This window comes from Camelina sativa, chromosome 7 (genome assembly GCF_030686135.1).
Source record: "Camelina sativa cultivar CO46 ecotype springtype chromosome 7, ASM3068613v1".
Lineage (NCBI taxonomy): Eukaryota > Viridiplantae > Streptophyta > Magnoliopsida > Brassicales > Brassicaceae > Camelina > Camelina sativa.
The window spans coordinates 18906109-18932648 of NC_141886.1; the positions used below are offsets into that span (position 1 = coordinate 18906109).

At 35.0% G+C, this 26540-nt stretch overlaps 3 protein-coding genes and 4 pseudogenes across 8 annotated transcripts; 6 read left to right on the forward strand and 1 right to left on the reverse strand.

Annotated features, from left to right (window-relative positions):
- Positions 1 to 1804: 1804 nt before the first annotated feature.
- Positions 1805 to 2731, forward strand: LOC147941415 (glutathione S-transferase T3-like). Its single transcript, XM_087458511.1, has one exon. It carries the CDS (start codon positions 1805 to 1807, stop codon positions 2729 to 2731), a length of 927 nt encoding a protein of 308 aa, XP_087314637.1.
- Positions 2732 to 3280: 549 nt separating this feature from the next.
- Positions 3281 to 4689, forward strand: LOC104704123 (uncharacterized; annotated as a pseudogene).
- Positions 4690 to 5628: 939 nt separating this feature from the next.
- On the forward strand, positions 5629 to 11192 carry LOC104704678 (uncharacterized). Its single transcript, XM_087458825.1, has 3 exons — positions 5629 to 5836; positions 10424 to 10477; positions 10784 to 11192. Exons 1-3 carry the CDS (start codon positions 5668 to 5670, stop codon positions 10999 to 11001), a joined length of 441 nt encoding a protein of 146 aa, XP_087314951.1. The 5' UTR covers positions 5629 to 5667; the 3' UTR covers positions 11002 to 11192.
- On the reverse strand, positions 7630 to 8143 carry LOC104701270 (major pollen allergen Ole e 10 pseudogene; annotated as a pseudogene).
- On the forward strand, positions 11149 to 13089 carry LOC109125635 (putative glutamine amidotransferase GAT1_2.1; annotated as a pseudogene). The gene is made up of 4 exons (XR_015561991.1): positions 11149 to 11355; positions 11517 to 11933; positions 12024 to 12233; positions 12651 to 13089. The product of XR_015561991.1 is annotated as a putative glutamine amidotransferase GAT1_2.1 (transcript).
- A 3638-nt stretch (positions 13090 to 16727) lies between these two features.
- Positions 16728 to 25187, forward strand: LOC104701271 (LEAF RUST 10 DISEASE-RESISTANCE LOCUS RECEPTOR-LIKE PROTEIN KINASE-like 1.4). 4 transcript variants are annotated; one of them, XM_087458823.1, is made up of 4 exons: positions 16728 to 17613; positions 23561 to 23590; positions 23692 to 24336; positions 24409 to 25187. In XM_087458823.1, the coding sequence occupies exons 1-4, from the start codon at positions 16959 to 16961 to the stop codon at positions 25038 to 25040; spliced, it is 1962 nt and encodes a 653-aa protein (XP_087314949.1). In that variant the 5' UTR covers positions 16728 to 16958; the 3' UTR covers positions 25041 to 25187. The 4 variants fall into 4 exon arrangements, with proteins under 4 accessions (XP_087314949.1, XP_087314950.1, XP_087314948.1 ...); XM_087458824.1 differs by lacking the exon at positions 16728 to 17613 and adding an exon at positions 17832 to 21570; XM_087458822.1 differs by lacking the exon at positions 16728 to 17613 and adding an exon at positions 18110 to 20238.
- Positions 18113 to 18885, forward strand: LOC147941416 (LEAF RUST 10 DISEASE-RESISTANCE LOCUS RECEPTOR-LIKE PROTEIN KINASE-like 1.4 pseudogene; annotated as a pseudogene). Its single transcript, XR_015562091.1, has one exon. The product of XR_015562091.1 is annotated as an LEAF RUST 10 DISEASE-RESISTANCE LOCUS RECEPTOR-LIKE PROTEIN KINASE-like 1.4 pseudogene (transcript).
- Positions 25188 to 26540: the final 1353 nt, after the last annotated feature.

A 26540-nucleotide genomic window follows, 5' to 3' on the forward strand; every position in this document is an offset into this window, starting at 1 on the left:
TTCTGTTCGGTTCTGGTTACAAGGGTTATTAATCTCGAATTCTCGATCCGACGATTCGAGCCTAACGGCAATCAATCTCTGGTTCCAGGGGTTATTAATCCCGATCCGACGAGTAGGACAGCGAGGGGACGGCGATGGGACGGCAAGGGGCACCGGAAAGGTTAGTTTTCATTGTTCAATCAAAATAGGGATTGTCAATGGTCATGCAAAAAGAATCTGAGTTTTAGGTTTGGTTTCGTAGGTGAGACACGATTCAGAGGTGATGGAGCACCAAGATTGAATCAGAGGACGATTCAGATTGAACTCCATCACCTCGGATTGCCGGAGAGATTGTGTCTCCTTCTCTCTTTCTCCCTCCTCCACGGTTTGCTTCCCAACTTTGCTTGTTCTATTTTTTTTTTTTTTTTTTTTTATATCTATGTTAGCTGATGGAGCACCAAGATTGAATTCTATTTGTATTCTTTGTGATGCTATGTGTTGTCTATCTGAGACGAGAGTTATGGTGTTTGGTGAATCATTTTCATGCTTTCGGAGTTGTGGTGTTCTATTGTTGTGATGTAAGAAGGAAGAGCCATTCGTGGAAGCCATATGTAGCTGCCACTGATCTGTGGGATGAGAGTCAAGCCTATCAAGGTCTGTTTTGTCTGTTTGTCTGCTTTACTTCACTCATGGATAATTGTCCGATAATGTAGATGATTTGTTTTGTGATGTGTCTTTCTTGTAGGTGCATTTTGGTTGTGGAACACACATAACAGAACAAGGCAAGTTATGTTCATTCTGTTGATTTGTGGACTCGATGAAGTAGGCTTCTCGCTAAGCCAAATTGAAAGAGCCAAACTCAAAGCAATCCTGCTTCTCTCTCTCTCCTCCATGGTTTGTCTTCCAAATTTGTTGCTTCATTTATTTTATTTTTCGTTTTGATCTCTGTTGATGTTCTGTATTGTGTTGCTGAAAGGAGACAGTGGTGTGTAGCTGAGATGTTCTCCGTTATGGGAATTGAAGATACATCTTTCTGATTCTTGATGATGGTTACAGTAAGCATCACTTTAGTCTCTATTTACTTAAAAATTTTGATTCCATAAAACTAAGAAACGATTCTAACTAGTTAAAGATGTTCACTGTGTTCTGACAGGAACAATAGGCGGCTGACATTGGCTGATTTTATTGATCATCCAGATTGTGGAGACTATTTTAAAACCAGATACATTCTGATCTTTTCATGTATGTTGTCACATGTTCTCGGCTTGGTAGCAAGTGATTGTTGTTTTGTTTTGAAAAATGGTGCTTGGGTCCTATTTGAAAAAGAAGATGCTTTGCTGCTTTTGTTTGTATTATAAAAAAAAATGAGTCATTCATGTAAATGATTGCATTTGAAAATAGGCTTGACTTTAAAGACTGCTTTTTGAAAATCTTTTTTAAATTTTTTGACATCATGTCTGATAAGATATGATGCTACTAAAGCTGATGGTTGCAAATCATAAAACAAAAAAGCATAATTTTTTCAAGTTTAAACTATCTAGGTTTCAACTAACAATTTGTGTTTCAAGTTTACATCTAACTATACTGTTAGTGTATATTCCTCTTCCGCAAACACACATTACAAAAGTAAACACCTTCGTTACAATCTAATCCAATTACAATCTAATCAACGTAAACTCAGACTTTTCAGTTGTCTAATCTTGGATAGATACACGTTTATAGTGCATCTATCTCTGTCTACACACACCTTTAGGTCAATATAAACCCTTACCAAGTTCCATTTACTCTAATTCTGAACTTAACCCTTTTATCTAATACTCTAGTAATGAGTTCTTCAAACCCTTATAGTTATCCTCCTAATACTTATATGGATCTCTTGAATTCTCAACAGGATTCTCAGCCTAATCAGTATACCACCCCACTCCCTTCTCAACCTGTCGACTACATCCCCACATTCTCTTCTCAGCCTGTCCAAATTAGCACACCATCTGTCACCGAAGACTGTATTGACCTTAGTGTCGACGAGAATGAAGAGGAAGCCGGTAGAGGAAGTAGGACAAGGTGGAGTACCGAGGAGGATATTACTCTCATCAGTGCCTGGTTAAATACCAGCAAAGACCCGGTTGTTAGTAATTTGCAAAAGTTTGGTTCCTTCTGGAAGAGAATTGCCGAGTACTTCCAAGCAAGTGAGAGGGCATCGAGTACACATACTAGAGGGTTGTCGCAATGTAAGGCTAGGTGGAGCAAGATAAACCACCAAGTGAACAAATTTGTTGGGTGTTACACACAAGCCAGTGCAAGAAGGAAGAGTGGAGAATCTGAAGATTATGTTATGTCTATGGCATGTCAGCTTTACAAGAATGATATGGGTAAGCCATTTGTTCTAGGGCATCGCTGGAGGGCACTCAAGCCTGATCATAAATGGATCTCGGAGGAGTCAAACAAGAAGACTAAGCTTGATTCAGACGGAGCATACGTTTCGACTTCAACAAATGATGGCGCTGAACAGAGGCCTCCGGGTGTTAAAGCTTCGAAGAAGAAAGGTAAGCAACCGGTAGTTAGTAATGATGGTGAGGATGTCTCTACGAGAAAACTGGATAAGATTATAGCCATGAAGGATAAGGAACAAGAGGCAAAAGATAGGCAAGGAAAAATGAGATTGCTTGAGAGTCTCCTTAACAAGCCTGACCTTACACAAGCTCAAGTCACACTCAGAGACAAGCTAACTGACCAACTGTTGTCAAACACTTAGGTTGAGTCTCGACTTTGAGCTTTGTTGTGTTATGATTTACGTTTTTTATATATGCAAATCTTCTTGTTTTGTTTATATTTAATCATCTGTTTATGTCTCAACTTTGAGCTTTGTTGTGTTATGATTTACGTTTCTGATTAAGACATTTGTTATGTTTCAGGTTGTTGGGGTCCATGCGACATGTGAAGCTGTTTGTACTCTAATGAAGGTGGAACTGTTTTTTTGGTGAATCCCGTGAAGGTGGACCTGTGATTTGGTGAGTCCCGTGAAGGTGGTCATGTTCTGTTAAGTCCCGTGAAGCTGTTTGTATGTGACATGTTGTTTTTTGTATGTTTCTCGGTGGTCCTAATGACTTGTGAATCATTTTCAGCCTGTTATGTTTTGCCTTTTCTATATATTGGCCACATATCAGATTCATTCGTATCATCCTTCTTTCCATTTCTTGTATCTCTCATTCGGATTGTAGGTTTTTTTTTTTAAGTTGTAAACTTTTAAAACCATAACCTTGTTCTCAAACAGTTTCTATCTTCTAAACCCAAAAACAAAAAACCTTTTATCCACAAAAAAGGATCAAATTATCTATCTTTAAACCCACAAATATTTTAACAAGATGTCAAGTTGGAGTTCTGATCAAGAAGTTGATGATATGGTAGAGGAAGAAGTTGACAGTATAGTGGAGGAAATTCAGAACCATTGGACTCAATCGGAAGATCCACAATTACCAGTTTTCAGAAGAGTGCACATTAATAGAGACCGAGAAGGAGGCCACAATCGGTTATGGAATGATTATTTTAGTGAGAATCCCACTTACACTCAAGGTATGTTTCGCCGTCGATTTATAATGAACAAACCGTTATTCTTGCGTATTGTTAATAGTATTGAAGATGGGGTCCCTTACTTCAAACAAAGACGAGATGCAACTGGAAGGCTTGGTCTTTCTGCACTTCTTAAATGTACGGCAGAAATTCGTATGATGGCATACGGAAGTGCAGCAGATATGATGGGCGAATATCTACGACTTGCTGACACCACTGCGCACAAATGCCTTGAAGAATTTGTTAGCGGAGTTATAAATCTTTTGGGAGATGAGTACCTCAGAAGGCATACAACGGAAGACCTCCAACGATTACTGAATATTGGAGAATATCGTGGTTTTCCCGGAATGATAGGGAGCATAGATTGTATGCATTGGGAGTAGAAGAATTGTCCGACGGCATGGAAAGGACAGTATTCACGTGGATCTGGAAAACCGACAATCGTACTAGAGGCTGTGGCATCGCAAGATTTATGGATTTGGCACGCTTTTTTCGGACCACCAGGTACATTAAATGATATCAATGTTTTGGACCGCTCACCAGTGTTCGATGATATACTAGAGGGTCGAGCTCCTAGAATTACCTACATTGTCAATGGACGGCAATACAAAATGGCGTACTACCTCACTGACGGTATCTATCCAAAATGGACAACTTTCATCCAATCAATTACACTTCCACAAGGTCAAAAAACCAACTCTTTGCTAGATATTAAGAAGCATGCCGAAAAGATGTAGAGCGTGCATTTGGAGTTTTGCAGGCTCGATTTGCAATCGTAAAGAATCCCACACTTTTTTTGGATAAAGCAAAAATAGGCAAGATAATGAGAGCTTGTATAATATTGCATAACATGATAGTGGAAGACGAACGACATGAATAGAGTTTCTACGATCCATCAGAGTTTTATCAGGGAGAAGGAAGCGGAACTTCTCATGTGGATTTATCATATTCAACAGATAGGCCAACGAATCTCCATAATATAATGACCATGCGAAATGACGTTCGGGATCCAAAAATGCATGACCGCCTTCAAAAAGACTTGATTGAACATATCTGGCAAAAATTTGGTGCAACCCAACAATATAACGAATTTAATTTATTTTTCCGTACCTCATTTTTTCTATTATAATTTATATTTGTCTATTTTCCCCGATTTTGTAAAATATGTTTAGTATTCCTGAATTCTGTAAAATATTTTTATTTCTCTTATATGTAATATAAGTAATTAATATTACTTATTTTTCAATTTAAAATTATTTAAATTTGAAAATTAATAAACAATAATTTTAATGATTGAGAAACCTATGTGAGTTACTCTAGTGGAAGGAAGAATTTTGATAAGTATTTAATGGGTTGTTTTAATTAGATTAATAAAAATTATATGATTAATTTAATTGTGAGTAACCCATATGGGTTACTCCACTGGCCTTGCTCTAATATTCTACGCAATACCATGCAATACGTACGATACGAGACCTTCATTATCCAACAAGGTAATTCATGATGGTCTTAAATATGATACCCATAGCAATTAAACCATACGAGCATTAACAACAGTTTTTGAAATTTTGAAACTCTTAATATCTTTGTTGACGGTTGTTTGCGCGCGTTTATACTAGAAGTTCGAAAGATTTGTGATCAATGTCAGTCATAATGAGAGTTTCTCTAATTAATGTTTCTCTTTACATTCCCTCAGGGACTAAAAATCAGTTTCTAGCGGTCACGGGTCACCTATTTGTATATCATGGCTTCAAGCCTTCAACACAATCACATTTAAATGTAAAATTTTCTCGTGAGATAAATAAAAAAAAATTATTGTATTTCGATGCTATAAATAGTCAAATCATTTATTTTATAATCTTTTCATATGAGGTATTTTCTATCTAAATAATTAACCCATGTCCCCTATTTTTATAAACGTGATTACTTACTTGTTCTCGACCTTTAGTTTCTAGGTTCTTTTTGCATGACGGCTAGTTACGTTCACGTTATTTAACGATGCAAGATTCATGCATTTCGCGTTATGCAATGCAATACGAAACCCATACCCAAATAAATACCAAAACAAGACCACAAAATGTTCCTAAGAAAAAAAAATTACAAAACCCAAAACAATTAAACATGAAGATCGTGACACTGATACTAGTCGTTTCCGTCATGCTTTCGTTATCATTCTCGGCTGCCATCAAAGCCGCCGACACGGGAGACAAAGGAAACGTGGGAGTGACATGTGACGCAAGGCAGCTTCAGCCTTGCCTTGCAGCGATTACGGGAGGTGGACAACCCTCAGGTGCATGTTGTGCAAAGCTTACAGAACAACAGTCTTGCCTGTGTGGTTTCGCTAAGAACCCTGCCTTTGAATGACTCAACTCTAGCAACCTAGCAAGCCAGACATCAACCAAATGAATCACTAGAATATCCTCCTCTTCGTTGCCTTGATTCCACGATCACACTTTGCCTTTACCTGCACCACAAACACAAATTGAGATGCATGCATATTTTATAAACACTCAGTAAGACAATCCTCCCATCTATTGGGCTATACACACAAGCAATAGAGACATCTCTAACCATCAACCAACAATCAATAACCAAAAAACAACAAACCAGGACTTTGCATCGACCGACACCAACCATGCATCGACCGACACTTGGGATTGCATCGATCGACACCAACTGGGGTTTCATCAACCGACACAAGCTTTCATCGACCGATACAAGGTACACTTGCATCGACCAACACGCACAATGCATCGACCGACACATGCTCGACATTTCACGAAATCCCTAATTGCATCAACCGACGCCTCCACATAGCATCGACCGACACACAAAGGTGAGTTTTTCCCCGAAGCTTCTCGCCGGATCTCCATCCCTAAACCACCAAGAACACAAATCTATTGCCATAAAAAGCTTCCCAAAGCCTCTTGCGACACAACAACATACTAACAAGCCAATAAACACATAAAACAAGCAGATCAGAGAAATCTCTAGCTTAGATAAGCCATGGTCATGCACTTACCTTTGCTACAGACGATTCTGAACCTCAAACAAGAAAGAAAACGCTCCTACAACGATCCCAGCTACAGATCTCTATTTTTTTCTCTCAAAAGTGCACTAAACCTCAAGAACATCAAGAACTCCTTTTCTCTCTTCTTTTCTCTCACAAGCGGCACTAAACGACAAACCCTTCTTATAAACTCGCAACAAGGGTTTCCTTTCCCCAAAACGCAACGTTTAACTTAAACTCGTCTGAGCAAACCAACCTTGCATCGCCAGATACATCTCCTAAACCAGAATTTTAGTTCGCGGATATTACAATATTTTAACGGTAAAAATTAATGGTGGCTTTTGACAGAGATTTAATATTATCATTATATTTTAACTCCTCCTGGTATACCACTGGGCAAACTTTTTGTTTTCTATTTAAATTTTGTTTTTTTTGGAATTTACAGATTTTGTTGGATTTTGTTTAATAATTTTTGGAATTAAATCAGTTTGATTCAACATGCCTTTATTTTAAATTAGGTTGAGTTTACTAAGTTACTAAGATATAATAAATTAATAATTTGTAGACATAGTAGTGTGTTATCAATACTATTTTCTTTCTTATTTTTATACAGTATAATCTATAACATATAAATATTATTTGATCATGGGATTTTCAATGAATAGTTTAATCTAATTTCTTAGATCTTTTATTTATTTTTTTGGAATTGAAAGGTGAGTTATTTGACCAAATCTATAGAAACTAAAAACTTACATTTAAATGAGTTCTCTTACCTAGTAAACCCATTAAATGATTATGCTGAATGAAATAGTGATGATTTGTCAATTTTCATACCATGTAGCACTCTAAGAGTTTCTACTCAAGTTACATTCATTTAATATAATGACGATGAGCTTGAAAACTTAGTTGTATGTGGGAATCACAAAATGTTGAATATAATGACCAAAATCATCACGATAAAATACTTTGTTCAAAAAAAAAAATACTTAATATATGAGTATATGACCCCCTTTTTTTGGGTAAGAGTGAACCTTTTTTTTTATAGCAACACTTATTATATGACTAAAACTCAATGAAAAATAACTTTCATTTATTAACCTTACATAATGTTTAGAAATAAGTTTGACTCCACATAATTGTTTATATTCGTAAGAAAATACAAAATCATTCACCAAACCATGTATTCTATGCAAACACACAACCACCATGACTTGGATTAGTATCAACGATTCGACCAGAGTGATTGAAATCACACGCCTCTTTAGTGCCCCCGTTGAACTGGTAGTAATCATTCATCATATATGATGCATGGTTAGTAAGAGTATTTGGTTCATAGCAAGGTCCACCAGGTTTGATTATTACACAACTAGATGTTAATACACTACCGCATAGCCAATCAAGGTTAGCTTGTAATTGTGCATCTGTTGCCGATGGATCTGACACACACCATGTCTTTGCTGAGACATGAAGGGAGTGGGGTACAAGGAAAAATAGAAAGAAGATTAATGTCAACCGAGAAAACATTGTAGTGTTTTGCCGTGTAAACTAACTCAAATGATATTGCAATATCTCTCTCTCTCTCTCTCTCTCTCTCTCTCTCTCTCTATATATATATATATATATATAGTTTCTTCTGAAAGTAATTATTTCCATAAAATATTATTACTTTATTTATAATTCGTTGACCAATTTATGGTTGAAAATATAAAATATAATTTGGTCAATGTAAAGTCAATTTGGTCAATGTAAAATTATATTTTCATAAACTATTAACATTCCATAATTTACATTGACTTTAATAGTTAAATTAATGTAGTTTACATTGCATTTAATATATAATATGATAAAATTTCTTCTGAATGTAATTTATTTCCATGGTATTTTTATTTTATTTTATAAACCTTTACTCATTTATTGTAGTTTCTGGTGGAATTTAAGACTAGTTGACTAATGAAGTAAATGAAAATTATGGAATATTAATATTTTTTTTGTTCCAATATATAAGATTTTTTCAAGTTTCTATGCATAATTTATATTAATTAAATTATAATTCTGAAATATTTTTTCTATTGGTTGAATTTTTATAAAATTATCAAATATTTATCGTTTTAAATTTTTGTGCTTTTAGCAAAACCAAAAAATATATATAATGGAACAGAGGGAGTAGTAGTTTATAAAATTTAAACACGCACACCCGCAGGATTTTCGTTTATTTTTTTTATCAATATAAATTGTTGAGCTCAAATATAATCATTCAAACTTTTGAGTATAAATCTATATAAACACTAACTAACTTTACTAAGTGATATATTGGTGAAGATAATATTTATTTGTTATATCTATTTGCGTGAGATTTTATTTAATTTTTTTTATCAATAAGAATCTGAAACGATCCAATCTATTTTTTTTTCAAAATAATAAATAATAATAATAAATAAACTATAACTAGTGGTCCCATACCCACTAGCTACCTAACCACAATCACAACCAACAACGGAAAATAAACAGATACCAATAACCAATAAATAACCAATAATAAACAAATGTTATAACATAACCATATCCAAATACCAAACAACAGGAAACACAAACCAACAACCTAGCAATGTTTCTAATGACCCAAATCTAGCAACCTAGCAAGTCCCTAGAACATCTTCCTTTTCATCGCCTTGATCCCACGATCAGACTTTGCCTTTACCTGCACCACAAACACAAATTGAGATGCATGAATATTTGATAAACACTCAGTGAGGCAATCCTCCCATCTACTGGACTATACACACAAGCAATAAGATCCCTCATGCCACAAACAACAATAATAAAACAAACCAGGAACATGCACAAAGCGACCCGACACAATCCGGTTACTGTCAGAAGGGTGTCGACCGATATCCGAAGGTGTCGACCAACACCACTTGGGTGTCGACCAACACCTGCTCGACACTCCCGAAACCCTAACGGTATCGACCGACACCTCGACATGGTGTCGACCAACACTCGCTAAGTCCCCAAGTCGTCCTCGCGTTGGTGTCGACCGACACCACTGCCGGGCAGAGATCTCCTTCGAACTGAACCTTCGAATCTCGCCTCCAAACTTCTGCTTTTCGTCCCACACGATCCCAAGAGCGAATCCAAGCCTCAGGAGCTACGAAAAACACACAAAACAACCAAAAGAACAACCAATCTTAACTTAGATAAGCCATGTTCATGCACTCACCTCTTTGCAGGAAGTTTCTGACCAACAATGACGAATCCCACACTCCCAGCAACCTTCTTACATGTTCCTAGCCCTGGATCTTCACTCCCACAGCAAGATCTCACCAAGCTCACCTTGAAATCTCACAAGCTCTCACAAAACCTTTAGAAACTGTTTTCTCCTCTTTCTCTCTCTCTCAAGCGGCATAAACAACCCAAAAACAAGACCTAGGTCAATTTTTCTCCTTTAATACTCGGTTCAATGGTTTCCTTAAACCAAACCGAACCAAATCGATCAAAAACTCAATCTGGTCGAACCAGAAAAACTTGGTGTCGACCGACACCACCTCCGTTTACATTAGGTGTTAACAATTTTCAAGAAAGCGGTTTAGGTTGTCGCCTAGACGCCGTTTAGGCACTATACGTTCAGCAAACGCCTAGATGAACTATATATATTTAAATTATTAAGTTTTATATTTGTACATATAACTATAAACGTTTATATGTTGTTAATATAACTTAACTAAATGTATTTTTCTAACTTTTGTTTATGATTTCTTATTATTTTATTTTATTTTAACATATATTTTTACATAATTATATATATATATAATGTTTTATTTGTAAACGTCTAAACTAACTAAAAACTGTCTGGATCACTGTCCAAGATAGCGTGGATCACTGTCCAAGATAGCGTATCCTGCTTTTTTGAACACTGGACGTTAGGTATTAAAACAGTAATTTAAAATATAAGGCCTATAATGCCGACTAATTTAAAGTTGTGTCATGATTTTTTCTTCCCAACGTGTTGTGATTTAGTAAAATATAAATGTGATAACTATTGGTAAAGCATGTTTATTATGTTATAACTTGTTAAAAAAAATTCGAAATATTTTTGATGGATATAATTCGATTTCGTTGGTAATATATAGTCCTTTTGATGGATATAATTCGAATGTTCTACGTTTTGTTGTTCCATTTTCCCTTAAACCTTTTAAAAGTTTATGTTTGCTTTTTTTTGTTTCGGTTTAGGTGAGTACCATCTTGATCTTATTGTCGAGTACGGTGCTGTACCGGTGATTGTACCACGAGTGGCTGGTGTTCACAAGTTGTTAGAGAGCTTCAAACCAATCCATGGAGTTCTACTCTGTGAAGGAGAAGACATCGAACCTTCTCTATATGAGTCCGAATTATCTTCCCTATCACCCAGTGGCAGATCCAGAAAATTATTTTATCCGGGACAAATATAAACAAAATTAAGTTTTTGTATTGTATTTGTAGGATATTTTAATATTATACACAACACAAAAAGTATATCTAAGAAGAAAATAGGGTAATAGGGGCAATAAAAAATATTTTAGCAGGGACATACTTAAAAACTCATGTAAAATAACAATAATCTGAAAAATTTAACCGTGGCAAGTGCCCCGGTTTACCGTAACTTACGTCCGCCCTTGCTATCACCTCAAGAACTCGACGAGATTAGAAAAACACACGCAAGTGATACAGCTATCGACAAGGAAAAAGACTCTATTGAGTTTTCCCTAGCAAAGCTCTGCCTAGAACAGAACATTCCTTATTTAGGAATTTGTAGAGGATCACAGGTATTGTATCCTTGTCTTAAAAAGGTCATTTTTATTTTAACAATCATAATAAAATATACAACTAAGTTTTCTTGCCACTTAGAATGGTAGAGAACAAAAATATAAATCAATGGATAAGACAACCACGGTTGATTATCTATTCTAATAAAATTTGCATGCAGGTCTTGAATGTTGCTTGTGGTGGAAGTCTTTATCAAGACCTTGAGACAGAGGTCACAAATTACGTCTCTTAGGAAAACAAAAGAAATCACATAGATTATGATGATTATGATGGTTATAGACATGAGGTGAAGATAGCAAAAAAAAGTCCTTTGCATAAATGGTTTAAAGATTCCTTAGATGAAGAAAAGATGGAGATCTTGGTCAACAGTTATCACCACCAAGGAGTTAAGAGATTGGCGAAAAGGTTCGTGCCAATGGCTTTTTCTCCTGATGGACTGATTGAAGGGTTTTATGATCCTGATATGTACAATCCTGAAGAGGGAAAGTTCCTAGTGGGTTTATAGTTCCATCCAGAGAGGATGAGAAAGAACGGTCTCGAAGAATTTGATTTTCCTGGTTGTCCTGTTGCTTATCAGGTTTGTGATTGAGTAATTATAAAATTTCCTCAATAACATGCAGAAACCTGATCATTGAGTTCATGTTCTTTTGTGGTTGGTTATTGACAGGAATTTTCAAAAGCAGTTATTGCATGCCAAAAGAAGCTGAATAGCTCATTGTCCGTTCCTAAGAAATTGGAACTCAATCCAGAAATGGAGAACAAAAGAAAGATACTTGTCAGGAGCTTCTCGCTTGCGAGGTCTATGTACACTAGATCTTACTCGTTGAATAACCAATCCATAGAATCAGAACTTGAAGTTGGAGCTGAGTTTCTTGAGGTACATTACACAAAATAGTTATGTATTAACTAAACATTATCTTGATCCATATTTATTATTGCAACGGAGAAAGAGGATAGGGGTTATTTGGCCTTTCGTATATGTAAGGGCTAAAAGTACGTATTATTTTATTGTCGGCAAGTGTTAATAATTTAATTAAGGGTTCATTTGTTTGTTTTTTTATTGGTTTAGCTTCAAATTAAAAACAAAAAAAAAACATATTTAGTGCTCTGTGATTCTTCTACTTAGCTACATACATTTTCCATATACATAATTATAAATTAATAATATGAAATTACAATAAATTTTAATTTATTGGGTTTGGTCGAACTATGTGATCTTCCAAAGTCAATGGAAGTGTGACTTTGATGACCATAGCTTAACACATGTGTAATTGTTTCTTCGATGTGGACGCAGTCAAATACGGCTCTAAGTGTGAAGCAAGAGATGAGGCTAAAGGAGAACGGTGGATCATTTACTGAAAAGCTTAGGCTTGATGAGGAAAAGCAGAGGAAAGCTATGAACATAATGAAGAAGATGAACGTTGAGAGACTCTCTGAGCTCATCACTTTCTATCGATTGATGGGGAAGATCTCTAGTGAGGTGTTGGAGAGAAAGCTTCATGCCTCAGCCAATGAACTCAACATCACGTCTCAATGACATCAGCTAAAAACTATAATGATGTATTCATTAAATGCTTAAATTTGGCTTTTCAATTTTTTTTTGTGTTTTTACTTTGTGCTTTGGAAACGTATTACATAACTTATATCAATATGCAATGACTTGCAATGAAAGATTAGTTATATGGATTGTCTGTGTTTTCGTTTATGTTTAGTGAATATTTTCTCTGAATAAACTTGTAATTTTTGTCTTTTTAAGCCTGTAAATAAAGCCATAAAGGCCAACTCTGAACATAAATGCCAAACACAAAGAAAACTGTCTATTATTCCCGTGTTTCACAAAAGTGTCATTTTGACACAATTCAAACAAATTAAGAAAACATTAAAACATATGCATATATACTCTTAATTAATACATGATTAATAATTAATTTAGTAATAGATTAACGGTAAAATTAGGAAATCTAATGTAAAATATGCATTGAAAATATAAAATGATGCATTAGAAATTTAAAATGAAACTTTTTATGAAACGAAAATAAAAATCTAAAATGACATTATTTGTGAAACCGATAAAGTGATATGTAAGTTTCTTTTGCACGTAATGCACATACAAATGTAAAAACTAGTTTCTAATTAAGCTAAGTGAACCATGAAGTGATGGACTAGTGGTTCTAGTTTTGTGGAAAAATTGTCATGTTGGTCTAGGTCAGAGATCAACGATTCTTCCTAAGTGCAAAATTGTTGAGCTTTATCCCTCTAGCTAGCCGCATGGATATCTATCGTTTATGGCCTATTTGCAAACCTGAGTGATCCTATCTATGAGATATCCTCTCTTCAAAAATTAGTCTTTCGACCCTTTTACAAGTGTAGGAATTTATCCTGAGTTAAAAAAAAAATTAAGCTGTTAATTAAGGTGAGTGTAACAGTGGGGCGGGGACCAAAGAAAGATGGCGATTGATGTGATAGAGTGGAATGGAAAACGCATGATTCATAATATGATTAACAAAATTGAATTCATATTATATAAATATTGTGGCCTATAGGCAGATTTTTTTGTATTCATAACATCTCGTAAGATATCAGTAACGTGGATAGAGGAAAAACACGTTTCATCTATAAAACACTTTTTTGCTTGTTTATCACTAATGAACTCAGTTGTGATGTTTTAACAGTGTATATAACTATCGAAATGAACATAATATATATATATATAGATATATTCAGAAATAAAAAAAATTACAGAAAATTTTGGCTATTTTTATGTTAAAAGCATATATTAAATTATATATATATAGTTCTATATTCAATAATTTATGATACTAACGGGATCATATATATATATATATATTAAATAAAAATTATCATTAAAATGCCAAATGTCAGGACCGAAGTCACACATTTGTAAACAGTAAAAAAAATACAGCCATAAGTCAATATTACAAGAAGGATAAATTTAGTAACCAAATCTTTCGCTTCAGTTGGCTTCTTAGTTCATCATAAGAGGACAATTAGCCACGTCCACGGCATTCACAGCCACGATTTATGCGGCCACAATTTCCACATCCACGGTGACCTTCCTCGAGCATTAGAGGACTGTTGAACCTCCTTAGTTTTGATGGATGGCTGAACCGGTCTTTCACGTAATAACTCTTTGGTGTTTATTAGTGTTTGGTGAAACAAAAACTGTAGCAGTAGCTAAACTCTCGTTAACATGAGTGTCGACCTCGTTGGAAGCAAGTTTGGTGAGACTTGCATTTGGCAACTGGCGAATGCAGAAATATATTTTGGATGGGGCACAAATAAACATATAATTAATAATATAAAGTTTTAATTTTATATATATATATATGATAACATTAAATATATCTTGCATTTTTCATAACTTTTAAATTTTGGAATTAAAAAATAAGCAGAAATTTGTGAAAGTGTTGTTTATATTGGTTTATAATTATACATAGTTACTTATATTAGATATATATATATTAAAATTAAAAATTAGAAACTACACATTTACAACCTTAAAAATACAATAAACTATAAATACATATATTCCATTTAAATTTACCTATCTAACCATATCACACAAATTTAAACTCTAACTGTAATAAATGAACTACAAAAGAGATAATACTGTTTAATGTTACTAACATTTTTCAGTTAAGTTATATGTATGCTATACAATACAAATATGAATTAAATTTGTTAAAGTTAAACTGGAATATAAAAATAAAATAGAACTGAAAGAATGAAAGTATATAATCTTATCTGAGAAAAAAAAATAGAATAAGAAAATGCATCAAATAGTAAAAGCAAATAACAATAGCATACGCAGACTCCAACAGAAGATTGGTGAGTCCCATAAGATCCTCATCTGCCAACTGAACTAAAGAAACTACTGGCATATATGTACTAACCAAATTTTAAAAAAGGAGTATGGGGCAAATGCCCCATCTCTCTCTCACATAGGTCTGCCCCTAAGTGTCCACAACCTGCACATTTAGTTGGAACCCAAACATATTCAACATCAATCATAGAAATATTACTTAAAAAATAAATTTTTTTTTAATTAAAAGTTATTTTTTTCTATTATTAAATGTTCAGACAGTAAGACTATGATTAAATTTACTGCATATTGAATATGGGTTTCTATTTATAAGGAACCAAAGAGCCATGTATCTAGACTCATCTCTAAGATAGTCTCTAACTTCATATTTGACGATGTTCTTGAAAGGATTATATATTGAATAATTGATGCAATCCTAGAAAGAAAAGCTTTACTCAACTCGGGTTCCGCCAAAACTTTGGCCTCATCCATTAATGGGACCATATATTTTTTTCTTTTTGTCAACCAAGGGGACCATATATGTACACAGATATTCTAAACAAAAATCATTCACTATCTTATTCAATTTTGTCAATTTTTACATTGATCCAACTTGAAACCTATTTTTATTTTCTTATAAAATTTATTGATTTATCAATATGAATTTAAATCCATTAGTATTGACGATCATCAATCTCGTAATCAAATCACCTTCGCTATAGTTATATGAAAAAAATATTTATTATAGGCCTACGACATCAATTTTTTTTTTAAGTTACATATCTCTATTTTATTCAAAAAGCATTGATTCACATCTCATCAATCTCATTTTCTTTTAATATGGATGAAATTTTGTATCTAGTTGGATTTATATACGTATATATATATATATATATATTGTTTAGCTATATAGTCAATTTTTTATACATGAATTAAAGAGTAAAATACGCAAATAAGTAAGATTTGATTTTGCAATTTTTTTTTCTTAACCTTGATTTTGCACTTTAATGTTGCAAAGAACACCTTGATGATTTCGGATAGATTTAAACATGTATCACGTAAAAGTAAGTTCAGACCTATGAATTGTTTGCCCGAAAAAACAACAAAGAAATAATAATCGTATACAGTATGTGAACAAAATTATCCTTTACCTATGGCTCACCATGCTCGATCGTTGGAAACTCATCTATAGATGTGGGCATGTACAGTCAACATAGCTATTAGTGACCAAAAACGTGTGTTTGAGTTGATTGTAAATTTGCAATGGTTGGTGATCCATCAATTCAAATGACTGCAGCATGCATGATTCATCTACCAAATAGTGTTCTCATAATTATCCGCAGTTTGAACCTAAGACCAAAACATTTTTGGCCACTTTACGCCAAAACAATTCATGCTTCATACTACTGTGTTTTCGCAATTTTTTTATATAGAGAATTTTCACAATGGTACGTGAGATGTTTTTCAATTTGTAGCTTTTTGTTTTATATCATCGGATTTTGTATTATGAATATAACAGATACATGCATCTGTAGAATACAAAAAGGCGAAGATAAAGATATTTTTTAGTTTGTACTTTGTAGCTTAGAGAAAAAAAAAAACAAAACAAAAAGTAGTTCAAAGTAAACTAATAGTTCAAGGTCTCCGCTTTTGTCACAACCCTCAATTGGACTTGGTCTCCTAACCCTCTTCACCGTTTCCACCTCATATTTAGGTTTATATTTCTACCTTTATTGGAAAAAAAAAACACTTTCTCTGTTCAATGATCAAACAAAAATCATGTATGATCCCCACAATTCTGGTTTGATCTTGTTCTTTCTCTTCTCCTTATTTCACCATCTTCCTTGTGCTTCAAGTAATCAGGATTGGTGTGATGAAAGTCATGAGACTCTGTTTAAGTGTGGGAACATCACTGCTGGTTTCCCCTTCTGGAGCGGGAATCGTCCTGAACACTGCGGTGATCCATCGCTGGAGCTTCACTGCGACAAAAACAATATCACCTCTTTAAACATCTCAAACCATGTTTACCGAGTTTTCCATATACAACAAGCATCTTACACTCTTACACTTGCCAGAGCGGACCTGCAAGGCCCATTTTGCTCCTCTGTATTCACCAACGCATCCTTGCCTCCAGAAGTTTTTGAGCTTTCGCCAACCTACAAAAGCGTCACCGTATTCTACCATTGCAAACCTTTTCGTCGTTACCATTTGAGTTATACATGTCTAAAGAAAGGTCAGATCTCAGTGTCTGAAAAGCCTGAACGTCCTGAGAGCTGCCTTGACAGTTTCACCGTGAACGTTCCTAAGAGTTTCGTTACAAATGAGAAAATTTTGAATATGACAAATTTGGAAAGTGTTTTAAGAAAAGGATTTGAGGTGAAGGTGAAGACCGATAAAACAACGTGTCAAGAATGTTCACTCCATCCACCACCTGGTAAGTTTCTTATGCATTTCTATCATTTCATATCAATTACTTAGACTTAGCTTAGACATATCAAAACAATTAGTAATCTACTAATCTATGTCTCTACTGCATGAAACGCATGTCCCTAGAGTATAATTATAATTTTTCAAAATCTGATATGATCAGATTGTTTATCAACCTATATTTGGCTTTAGATCGTCGATCAATTTAAAATACTACATCAATGTACTTATGTACCTAATAGTGGTCCCATACTCATCCGCAATTCGAACCTGAGACCTCATCAATTACGTGTGGGACACTTTGGCATAATATCTCATCTAGGCTTCCTCGAAATTTTTAGCGTAGAGAAAAGAACCAAAGATATTTCAAAAGTAAACTAATACTGACATCCCAAGTCTCCGCTTCTGTCACTATTCAATTCTCACTTGACTTGGTCTTCAGGCCTTTCACAGTTTCCACCTCATCTTTATGCTTATCTTTCACTCTGTCTCTCTCTCTTTTTTTAATGAACCTCTTCAGCTCTTCTCAACACAAACCAAACACAAAAGACACACTATCCATAGATCTGAAACGAAACATGTACAATCTCCACACTTCTTGTCTGTTCTTTTTCTTTCTCTTATCCTTATTTCAGCCTCTTCCTTGTACTTCAAGTAAACAAGACCATGAGTGGTGCGAAGCTCAGTTTCAGTGTGGGAACATAACCGCTGGTTTCCCCTTCTGGGGAAGGAATCGTCACAAAGATTGCGGTCATCCATTGCTGGAGCTTCACTGCCACAAAAACAACATCACCTCTCTGTTCATTTCAAAAGAAGAATACTATGTTTATCATCTAAATCAAAAATCTAACACTGTTAAAATTGCCAGAGCAGAGCTTCTAAGCTCTTTTTGCTCCTCTTTTAACTTGGAAGCATCTTTGCCTCCAGAAACTTTTGAGCTTTCGCCAGCATACAAAAACCTAACCGTTTTCTACCTCTGCTTCTCTCCTACTCATAAACTCTCGAGTTATACATGCCCTGAGATAGGTCCTATCTTATCTTCTGAAAACCCTAGACACCATCTGACCTGCCTTTCAAGTTGCGCCGTGAACGTTCCTAGGAGTTTCGACACAAAAGAGATAAGAGTTAAATATGACCAATTTGGAAAGTGTTTTAAAAAAAGGATTTGAGGTGAAGGTGAAGATCGATGAGAAGGTGTGTCAAAAACGTTCATCCTCTCATGGAACTTGTAGCTTCCATGAAAACTTTCCATATGAATAAATGCATTCCACTCCATCAACCAACTGGTAAGTTTCATATCCATTTTCTTCATTTTATGCTCAAGTAGCGGTTGGTTCTTATGAGCCTAAGATATATGCAGTATGAGCATGATGGTAAAACTCAAGATACTTATTGAGTTTTCTAACCCTACTCTAACATTAACATATCAAACAAGCAGTTAGCGATTTTTCTAAAGTGATAAATCACTACTCAAATTTTCTTCTTCCACGTCAAATAGTTTTCGTATTAATACCTTTTTTTTTTTTTTTTTAAGTTTCTAAAAGTGCATAAAATGACTAACGTACCTGATACCCTCAAACCTTGGACACTTTGCAAAAGCCAAAAGACCTATATCAGGATTCATGCACCGTATAGTGGTCCCACAATTTCCTTGAATAGAGAGTTTCACAATAGTAAGAGCAGTCTTTCAAAAAAAATTTTAACTTCGGAAAAAGAGAAAACAAAGAATAAAATGTTTTCAAAGTAAACTATTAGAGACGTCCCAAGTCTTCTGCTTTTGTCACTATCCAACTTGACTAGGTCCTAAGTCTCTTCACCGTACGTTTCCACGACATCTCTCTATGCTTATCTTTCTTTTTATTTATACCGCTCGTCTCGACATAAACTAAACCCAATAGACACAGTTTTCATCGACCACAAAAAAAAAACATGTACTATCTCCCCAATTCTTCTCTAGTCTTGTTCATCCTCTTCTCCTTATTTTTCCCTTTTCCTTGTGATTCAAGTAAACATGAACATGAGTCATGCGAAACTGATCAGTTTCAGTGTGGGAACATTACCGCCGGTTTCCCTTTCTGGGGAGGGGATCGTCACAAACATTGCGGTCATCCATTGCTGGAGCTTCACTGCTATTATAACAAGACCATTTCTTTTCTCATCTCAGACCATCTGTACCATGTTCTCCATATAAATCAAACATCCTACACTCTTAGACTTGTCAGTCCAGACCGGCTGCAAGAGCCTTTTTGCTCCTCTAAATTCACCAACGAAACCTTGCCTCCAGAGCTTTTCAACCTTTCGCCAACCTACAAGAGCGTTACATTCAACCGTTCACAGCCTGTTTCTCCTTACCATTCGAGTTATAAATGTGCTCAGCTAGGTAAGATCTTCGTGTCTGAAAACCCTATATATGATGAGACCTGCCTTCCCACTTTCTCCGTGAAGGTTCCTATGAGTTTCCGTACAAAAAAGAAAGAGTTGGATCTGCATATTTTGGAAAGTGTTTTAAGAAAAGGATTTGAGGTGAAGGTGAAGATCGATAAGAAAGCGTGTCAAAAATGTTTATCCTCTCATGGAATCTGTAGCTACAACGAAACAATTCCATATGAATTTAAATGCAAACCACAAACTGGTAAGTTTCTTATGCTGGGCTAGCGATTTTACTTCTAATACCCCTAACTTATGCAGTATATATGATCATGGTTTGACAAACTGAAACCTAAAATCATAGTTTGACAAGGCATATTATTTTTTATTAACCCTTTTAATTTGACATATCAAACAACGACTAAGCTTATTTTTCTAAGTAATATGACTAATATCGGTATTGATCTTCCTCTAATAATTTTCACACGTTTAGACATAGCTTACTAGTGAGCTTATAAAGAGAAGGTGATCAAGATATAAACTTCTTGGTTTGAAATTCTCCTCCAACAAGGGATGACATATATATATGATGGGGTCGTCTATCAACTTAAATAAGTGGCTCTTTCCTTTTTAAATATAATGTTCCCACAATTTTTCTAAAAAGAGAGTTTCACAATGGTAACATAAGTCTTCGAAAATTTTAGCTTTTAAGAAAAGAGAATACAAAGAATAAAAAGTCTTCCAAAGTAAACTTAGGTCATGTGAAACCCCAAGTCTCTCTCTTTATTTCTTTGTTTAAATAATTTCTTTTGCTCTCTCAACATAAACCAAACACAAAAGACACACTGTTCCATAGATCTCAACAAATCATGTACTATCTCTCAACTTCTTGTCTGTTCTTGTTCTTCCTTTTCTCCTTATTTCACTCTCTTCTCTGTGCTTCAAGTAAAAAAGAACTTGGGTAGTGCGAAGCTAAGTTTCAGTGTGGGAGTATCACCGCTGGTTTCCCCTTCTCCGGTGGTAGTCGTCCCCAAGTTTGCGGTCATCCATTGCTGGAGCTTAACTGCTATAACAACAATACCTCTTTAATCATCTCAAACCATCTTTCCAATGTTCTCCAAATAGATCAAACATCTAAGACTCTTAGACTTGCTAGAGCAGAGCTTCAAGGTTCTTTTTGCAACGCTACTTTCACAGCCACCACAACTTTCCCTCCCGAAATCTTTGAGCTCTCGTCGACCTACAAGAGCCTCAATGTTTTCTACGTCTGCGACACTAAGCTATCTTACAAATCCTGTTATACTTGTCCTGGTAGAGGCCCTGTCTCAGTCTCAAAATCTTGATTATCGTAAGTCCTGTGAAGGCATTTTCATGATTAACGTTCCTAAGAGCTTCGTACCAGAAGAAAAAGAGTTGAGTTTGGTACATCTGGAAAATACTTTAAGCCAAGGGTTTGAGGTGAAGTTGAAGATTGATGAGAAAGTTTGTCATGAAAAATGTTCATCCTCTGGTGGAACCTGCGGCTTCGAAAATACCACAGAAATTTGCTGCAAGGAAGCCTCATCCTCAAGTTGCTATAAACTCCATCCACCTGATGGTAAGTTTCTTATGCATCATCATCGTTTTAATAGCCGTCTTAGTTTTTTTTTTGCTTATATATGAGGAGTTCTAGGCCGAAACCAACCGGTATATCTCTCATCGGGGTTCCAATAGACCCCTCCCAAGAGCAACACAACCTTTAGAAAAATCTAGATTACACCACTCTGTAAAGTGATCCTATAATCATTTATTTGAATCTTCTTCTATCTCAGACAAATTAGCATTAACTTAGCAGTCAAGCTCTCTTACACTTTTTCTTCTTCAGTTCTTCCATTTAGTAAACGCTCTTTGCCTTATCCCCCACTCCATTTTTTTCTTCCCCACAATATCCCTTTTTTTTTTTTGACAATACCCACAATATCTTTAGATTCTCTAGAACTGATAAAAACCATTGGACCAAACTAGGACATGGTTTGTGCGCTGGTCAATTTATGTAAAAAAAAAAGGGTCCTACTTTTATGATATTCTTTTTTCCCATTAGGTTCTTTCTGAGAAAATCCCAAACACCAGACTTTGAAAGTCGTCGTAACAGAAAAAACAAAAGAGTAAAAATTTTATAAAAAAAAAAGATGAAGACAAGTCCAAAGTGGGAACTCGTTTTATATTCTATAAAAAAACAATGATAAAAAACTCGTTTTCAATCACACTATTCGCATTATCGTTTACCAATATAAATATTAGTACCATTCAAAGTCGTCGTCGTAAGCTACCTAATTCCAAAAGAAACTTCGATTTGAAAATATATAAAATTCCAGATAGAAAACATTAAATGAAAATATTAAAGTGAAGGTTGGTCGAAAAAAGACGAAACAAACATGTGTTCCTTTTAGTTCAAGTCTTACAAAAAACCAAGGCATATTCCCAATTGCTTCATCTCTTCGTCTTCTTCTCCTTCATCTTCACCATTTTCTTTATTCACCTGCAAGTCTGCAACACAATGATCAACTTGTCTCTTTCCCTATCAAAATCTATATCCTATAGCTTCATATGGATGCTCTTTGTCATCCTCCCATCTTATGTTTTCTCAGCTGAGCAACATCACGTACTCTGCAGTCCCTCGTTTAGCTGTGGCAACCAGAGCGGTCTCTTGTACCCTTTCTGGATTCCTGAGAGAAAAGATTGCGGTCACCCCGACTTCGAGCTCGACTGTAGCGGAGGATTTCCAGAGCTTAGCATTTCCTCTGTAAAATTCCAAATCCTAGCGGCGAACTATGACTCTGGTATCATAAAACTCGCCAGATCCGATTATAGCGATGATCCATGTTCCCAAGATTCTTTAAAGATTTCTTTCAACGAAACCGTTCTTCCAATTGCTCCTACCACCGACTGGCTGACCGTTTATTACGACTGCAACCAAGATTTTTCAGCATTTGTTTCTACTTATGTGAAAGAGCTTGATTGTGGGAATGATGATAGCAAAAATTACTACGTGACGAGAAACCTAGTGTCCTCTCTACTTGAAGGGTATAGTCCGGTTTTCATAGACTTTAGGAGATCTTGCAGTATAAACGTCGATACCCCCGCATCTAGAACCGCACTGAACACACTCGAGAGTAGTCCAAGTAGAGATAATCTAAATAAGGCTATTGAAGAGAGTTTCGAGGTTGGAGTTAACTTAGATTGTAAGAAGTGCAGAGACTCTGGGGGTGCTTGTGGATATAATCACACACTTTCCACTAGTGGGTTTGTCTGCTATTGTATAGATGATCAGCCAGGTAACGGTGTTTGCGGTTCTACAAACAAGGGTAAGATTATCTTGCCTACTTACTCTAATTTCCTAATGGTTCTTCCTCAAGAACCACCACTTTTCCCTTCTTTAAATCTCCCTACCCACCCACAAACCTTTTGACTAGATCATCTACAAAACATCCTTACAGTTTCTGATAAAGTATAGACAGAAGAAAGAAACTCAAGTTTTTTTTTTCATTTATAGTTCTGTATTTAGTTCCAACTAACCTTTTTCTGGTGCCATTCCATTTTTGATGCAGGTGGCAAGAACTCTACTAAAGCAAAAACAGGTGCTTCCTTTTTTTCATGTTCTTTCGCAACAACTGATTTGAATAACATAGGCAGCATCATAGACTTGTTACGATTTCTTTTTTTTTTTATCCTTCTCTAGGTATTATTGCAGCTGCTGTTTCTATATCGGCGCTGGCTCTCATAGTCGCATGTGTGTTCTTACTCATCAGACGGAGAAGAAAGACACAAGAAGCTCAGTACACAAGCAAAGACTTGCCAACAACATCTTACTCAAGTAGAGAAACATCAAGAAATCCAACTTCCACAACAATCTCCTCTAGTAGCAATCACTCTTATCTTCCTTCAATGTCAATCTCTAACCTACCAAACGGAAGCGACTACTACGGAGTACAAGTCTTCAGCTACGAAGAACTTGAAGAAGCAACCGAGAATTTCTCTAGAGAGCTCGGAGATGGTGGCTTCGGTACAGTCTACTACGGCATGTTGAAAGACGGACGAGCAGTAGCAGTGAAACGCCTCTACGAAAGGTCGCTAAAACGCGTAGAACAGTTCAAGAACGAGATCGAAATCTTGAAAAGGATAAAACATCAGAATCTAGTGATACTCTACGGATGCACATCAAGACACAGCAGAGAGCTTCTACTAGTCTACGAGTACATCTCAAACGGAACACTCGCTGAACATTTACACGGAGACCGCGCAGAAGCTCGTCCTCTAAACTGGTCAACCCGATTAAACGTCGCAATCGAAACCGCAAACGCGTTATCTTTCCTCCACAAATCAGGTAAAAACACAACATCTAACATCCGAAAACTCGCAGTACATTTCTCACAATCTCTCTGTTTATACAATACAGAGATCATACACAGAGATGTCAAAACTACTAACATACTCCTAGAAGATAACTACCAAGTCAAAGTAGCTGATTTTGGACTTTCGAGATTATTTCCAATGGATCAAACACATATCTCAACCGCACCACAAGGCACACCAGGCTACGTAGATCCAGAGTATTACCAATGTTACAGATTAAACGAGAAGAGCGATGTATACAGCTTCGGAGTAGTACTAACCGAACTAATCTCATCGAAAGAAGCGGTGGATATCACTAGACACCGTCACGATATCAACCTCGCGAACATGGCCGTATCCAAAATCCAGAACAACGCGTTGCACGAGCTAGTGGATCCGAGTTTGGGGTTCGATAAGGATTTAGATGTGAGGAGGAAGATGATGTCTGTGGCGGAGCTGGCGTTTCGGTGTTTGCAACAGGAGAGAGAGGTTAGACCTTCGATGGATGAGATTGTGGAGATTTTGAAAGGGATTAAGGATGGGGAGAAGCGTGTGGGGGTGGTTGAGTCGCCGGATGTTGTGGATATTGAACGTGGCGGTGATGATGTTGGGTTGTTGAGAAATAGTGTTCCGCCGCCGATTTCGCCGGAGACTGATAAGTGGACGAGTAGTTCTGATACGGCGGCGAGTTTGTAATTAGGGAATCGTCCGTGAACTGTAAGTGTTTTTTTTTTTTTTTTTTAAATAATTATTATTGTTTTCGGTTTTTTTGGACGAGAGACTGTATTAAGAAATGGACCTATTTGTTCTATTTCTGTGATAACGTTTTTTTTTGGTTACAAACTAAAATGACATTACTATTTCTAGAGATGTACATTCCTATAATCTTTGATATCGCTTGTATATTAATAGGGAAGCATTTTGAAAAAAATACTGAGGTGTTTAAACAAATACTTTTTAGCAATTTACCTCTATTTGGTAATATTATTTACAATACATGCCATTATATGTTTAAAAAAAAAAAAAAAAAAAAATATTGTTAAATTTTTCTTTTTTCATGTGTACTATATTTTGTTAAGGTGTAGTTTTAAAAATTTTTAAAATGTAACATCTAATTTTATTAGTAAAAATAGTTATTCATCAAATAATATACCAAAATTTTTCCCAAACACTAAAAATAGAAATGATTGTAACAAAAAAATCAGCAAATTAAAATACAAATTTGAACTTAATAGTACTCTTATCTTTACATTTTATGTAAGTGCATATTACACTTCTTAAAATTTCCAAAATTTTAAAAATATCTTTTTTTTCTTTTCTATTTAATCATTGATCATGTTTCAATAAATTGCACAAAAGACATGTTGCCATAAATAATAATATTTTATCAATATTTTCTCGACTACGTTAAAACTTTTTCACGTTCAAAGACAAATATTTTGACTGGAGCACAAAACATATATATTTAGAATATTAAAACTATATAATAAAACATATTTAAAAATATATTTTTGATAACTTGAATTTGCATCTTTAATGAGCCAAAGTTTTAAAAGTATTTTTTCTATTGGTATAGAAATATCTTTTAAAAGTGTTAACTAGAAAATACACAATTACAAGCTTACAATTCAGTATAAAATAAACATTTAGATTTACTTATCTAACCATATCTCACAAACTAATATTTTTAAAAATTTGCTAGTTTTTCTATCATTTTATTTAATTAAGATATATATATATATATATATAGTACAGTAAAAATAATTCATTTAAAAATTAAATTGGAAATAGGAAATTTAAACAAAACTAAAATCATATCAAATTATTAAAGAAAAATAAAATTAAATAGAATAAAGAAAATGCAAAATGCATCTCGTAGGCAAAAAAGGAATCAATGGAAAATGACTAACAAAGACATAGAACAAGAATAAAATTGTAATCCACAAAAAAGAGAAAAATAAAATAGAATATATAGTGTTTGAACTCACGACGAAAAGTAATTCTCATGGATGTTAATTTGCCAAATGAGCTGAAAGATATAACTTCACATTATCACTGACTAATTTTTAAAAAGTAGTATAGGGGACGTGCTCCACCTGCTTATTGCCTAGATCCGCCCCTGACCACAACCATTGGAATCGTAAAACTATACACACTAACAAAATTAGATTAAAATAGTAAAACATTTACCGTGAT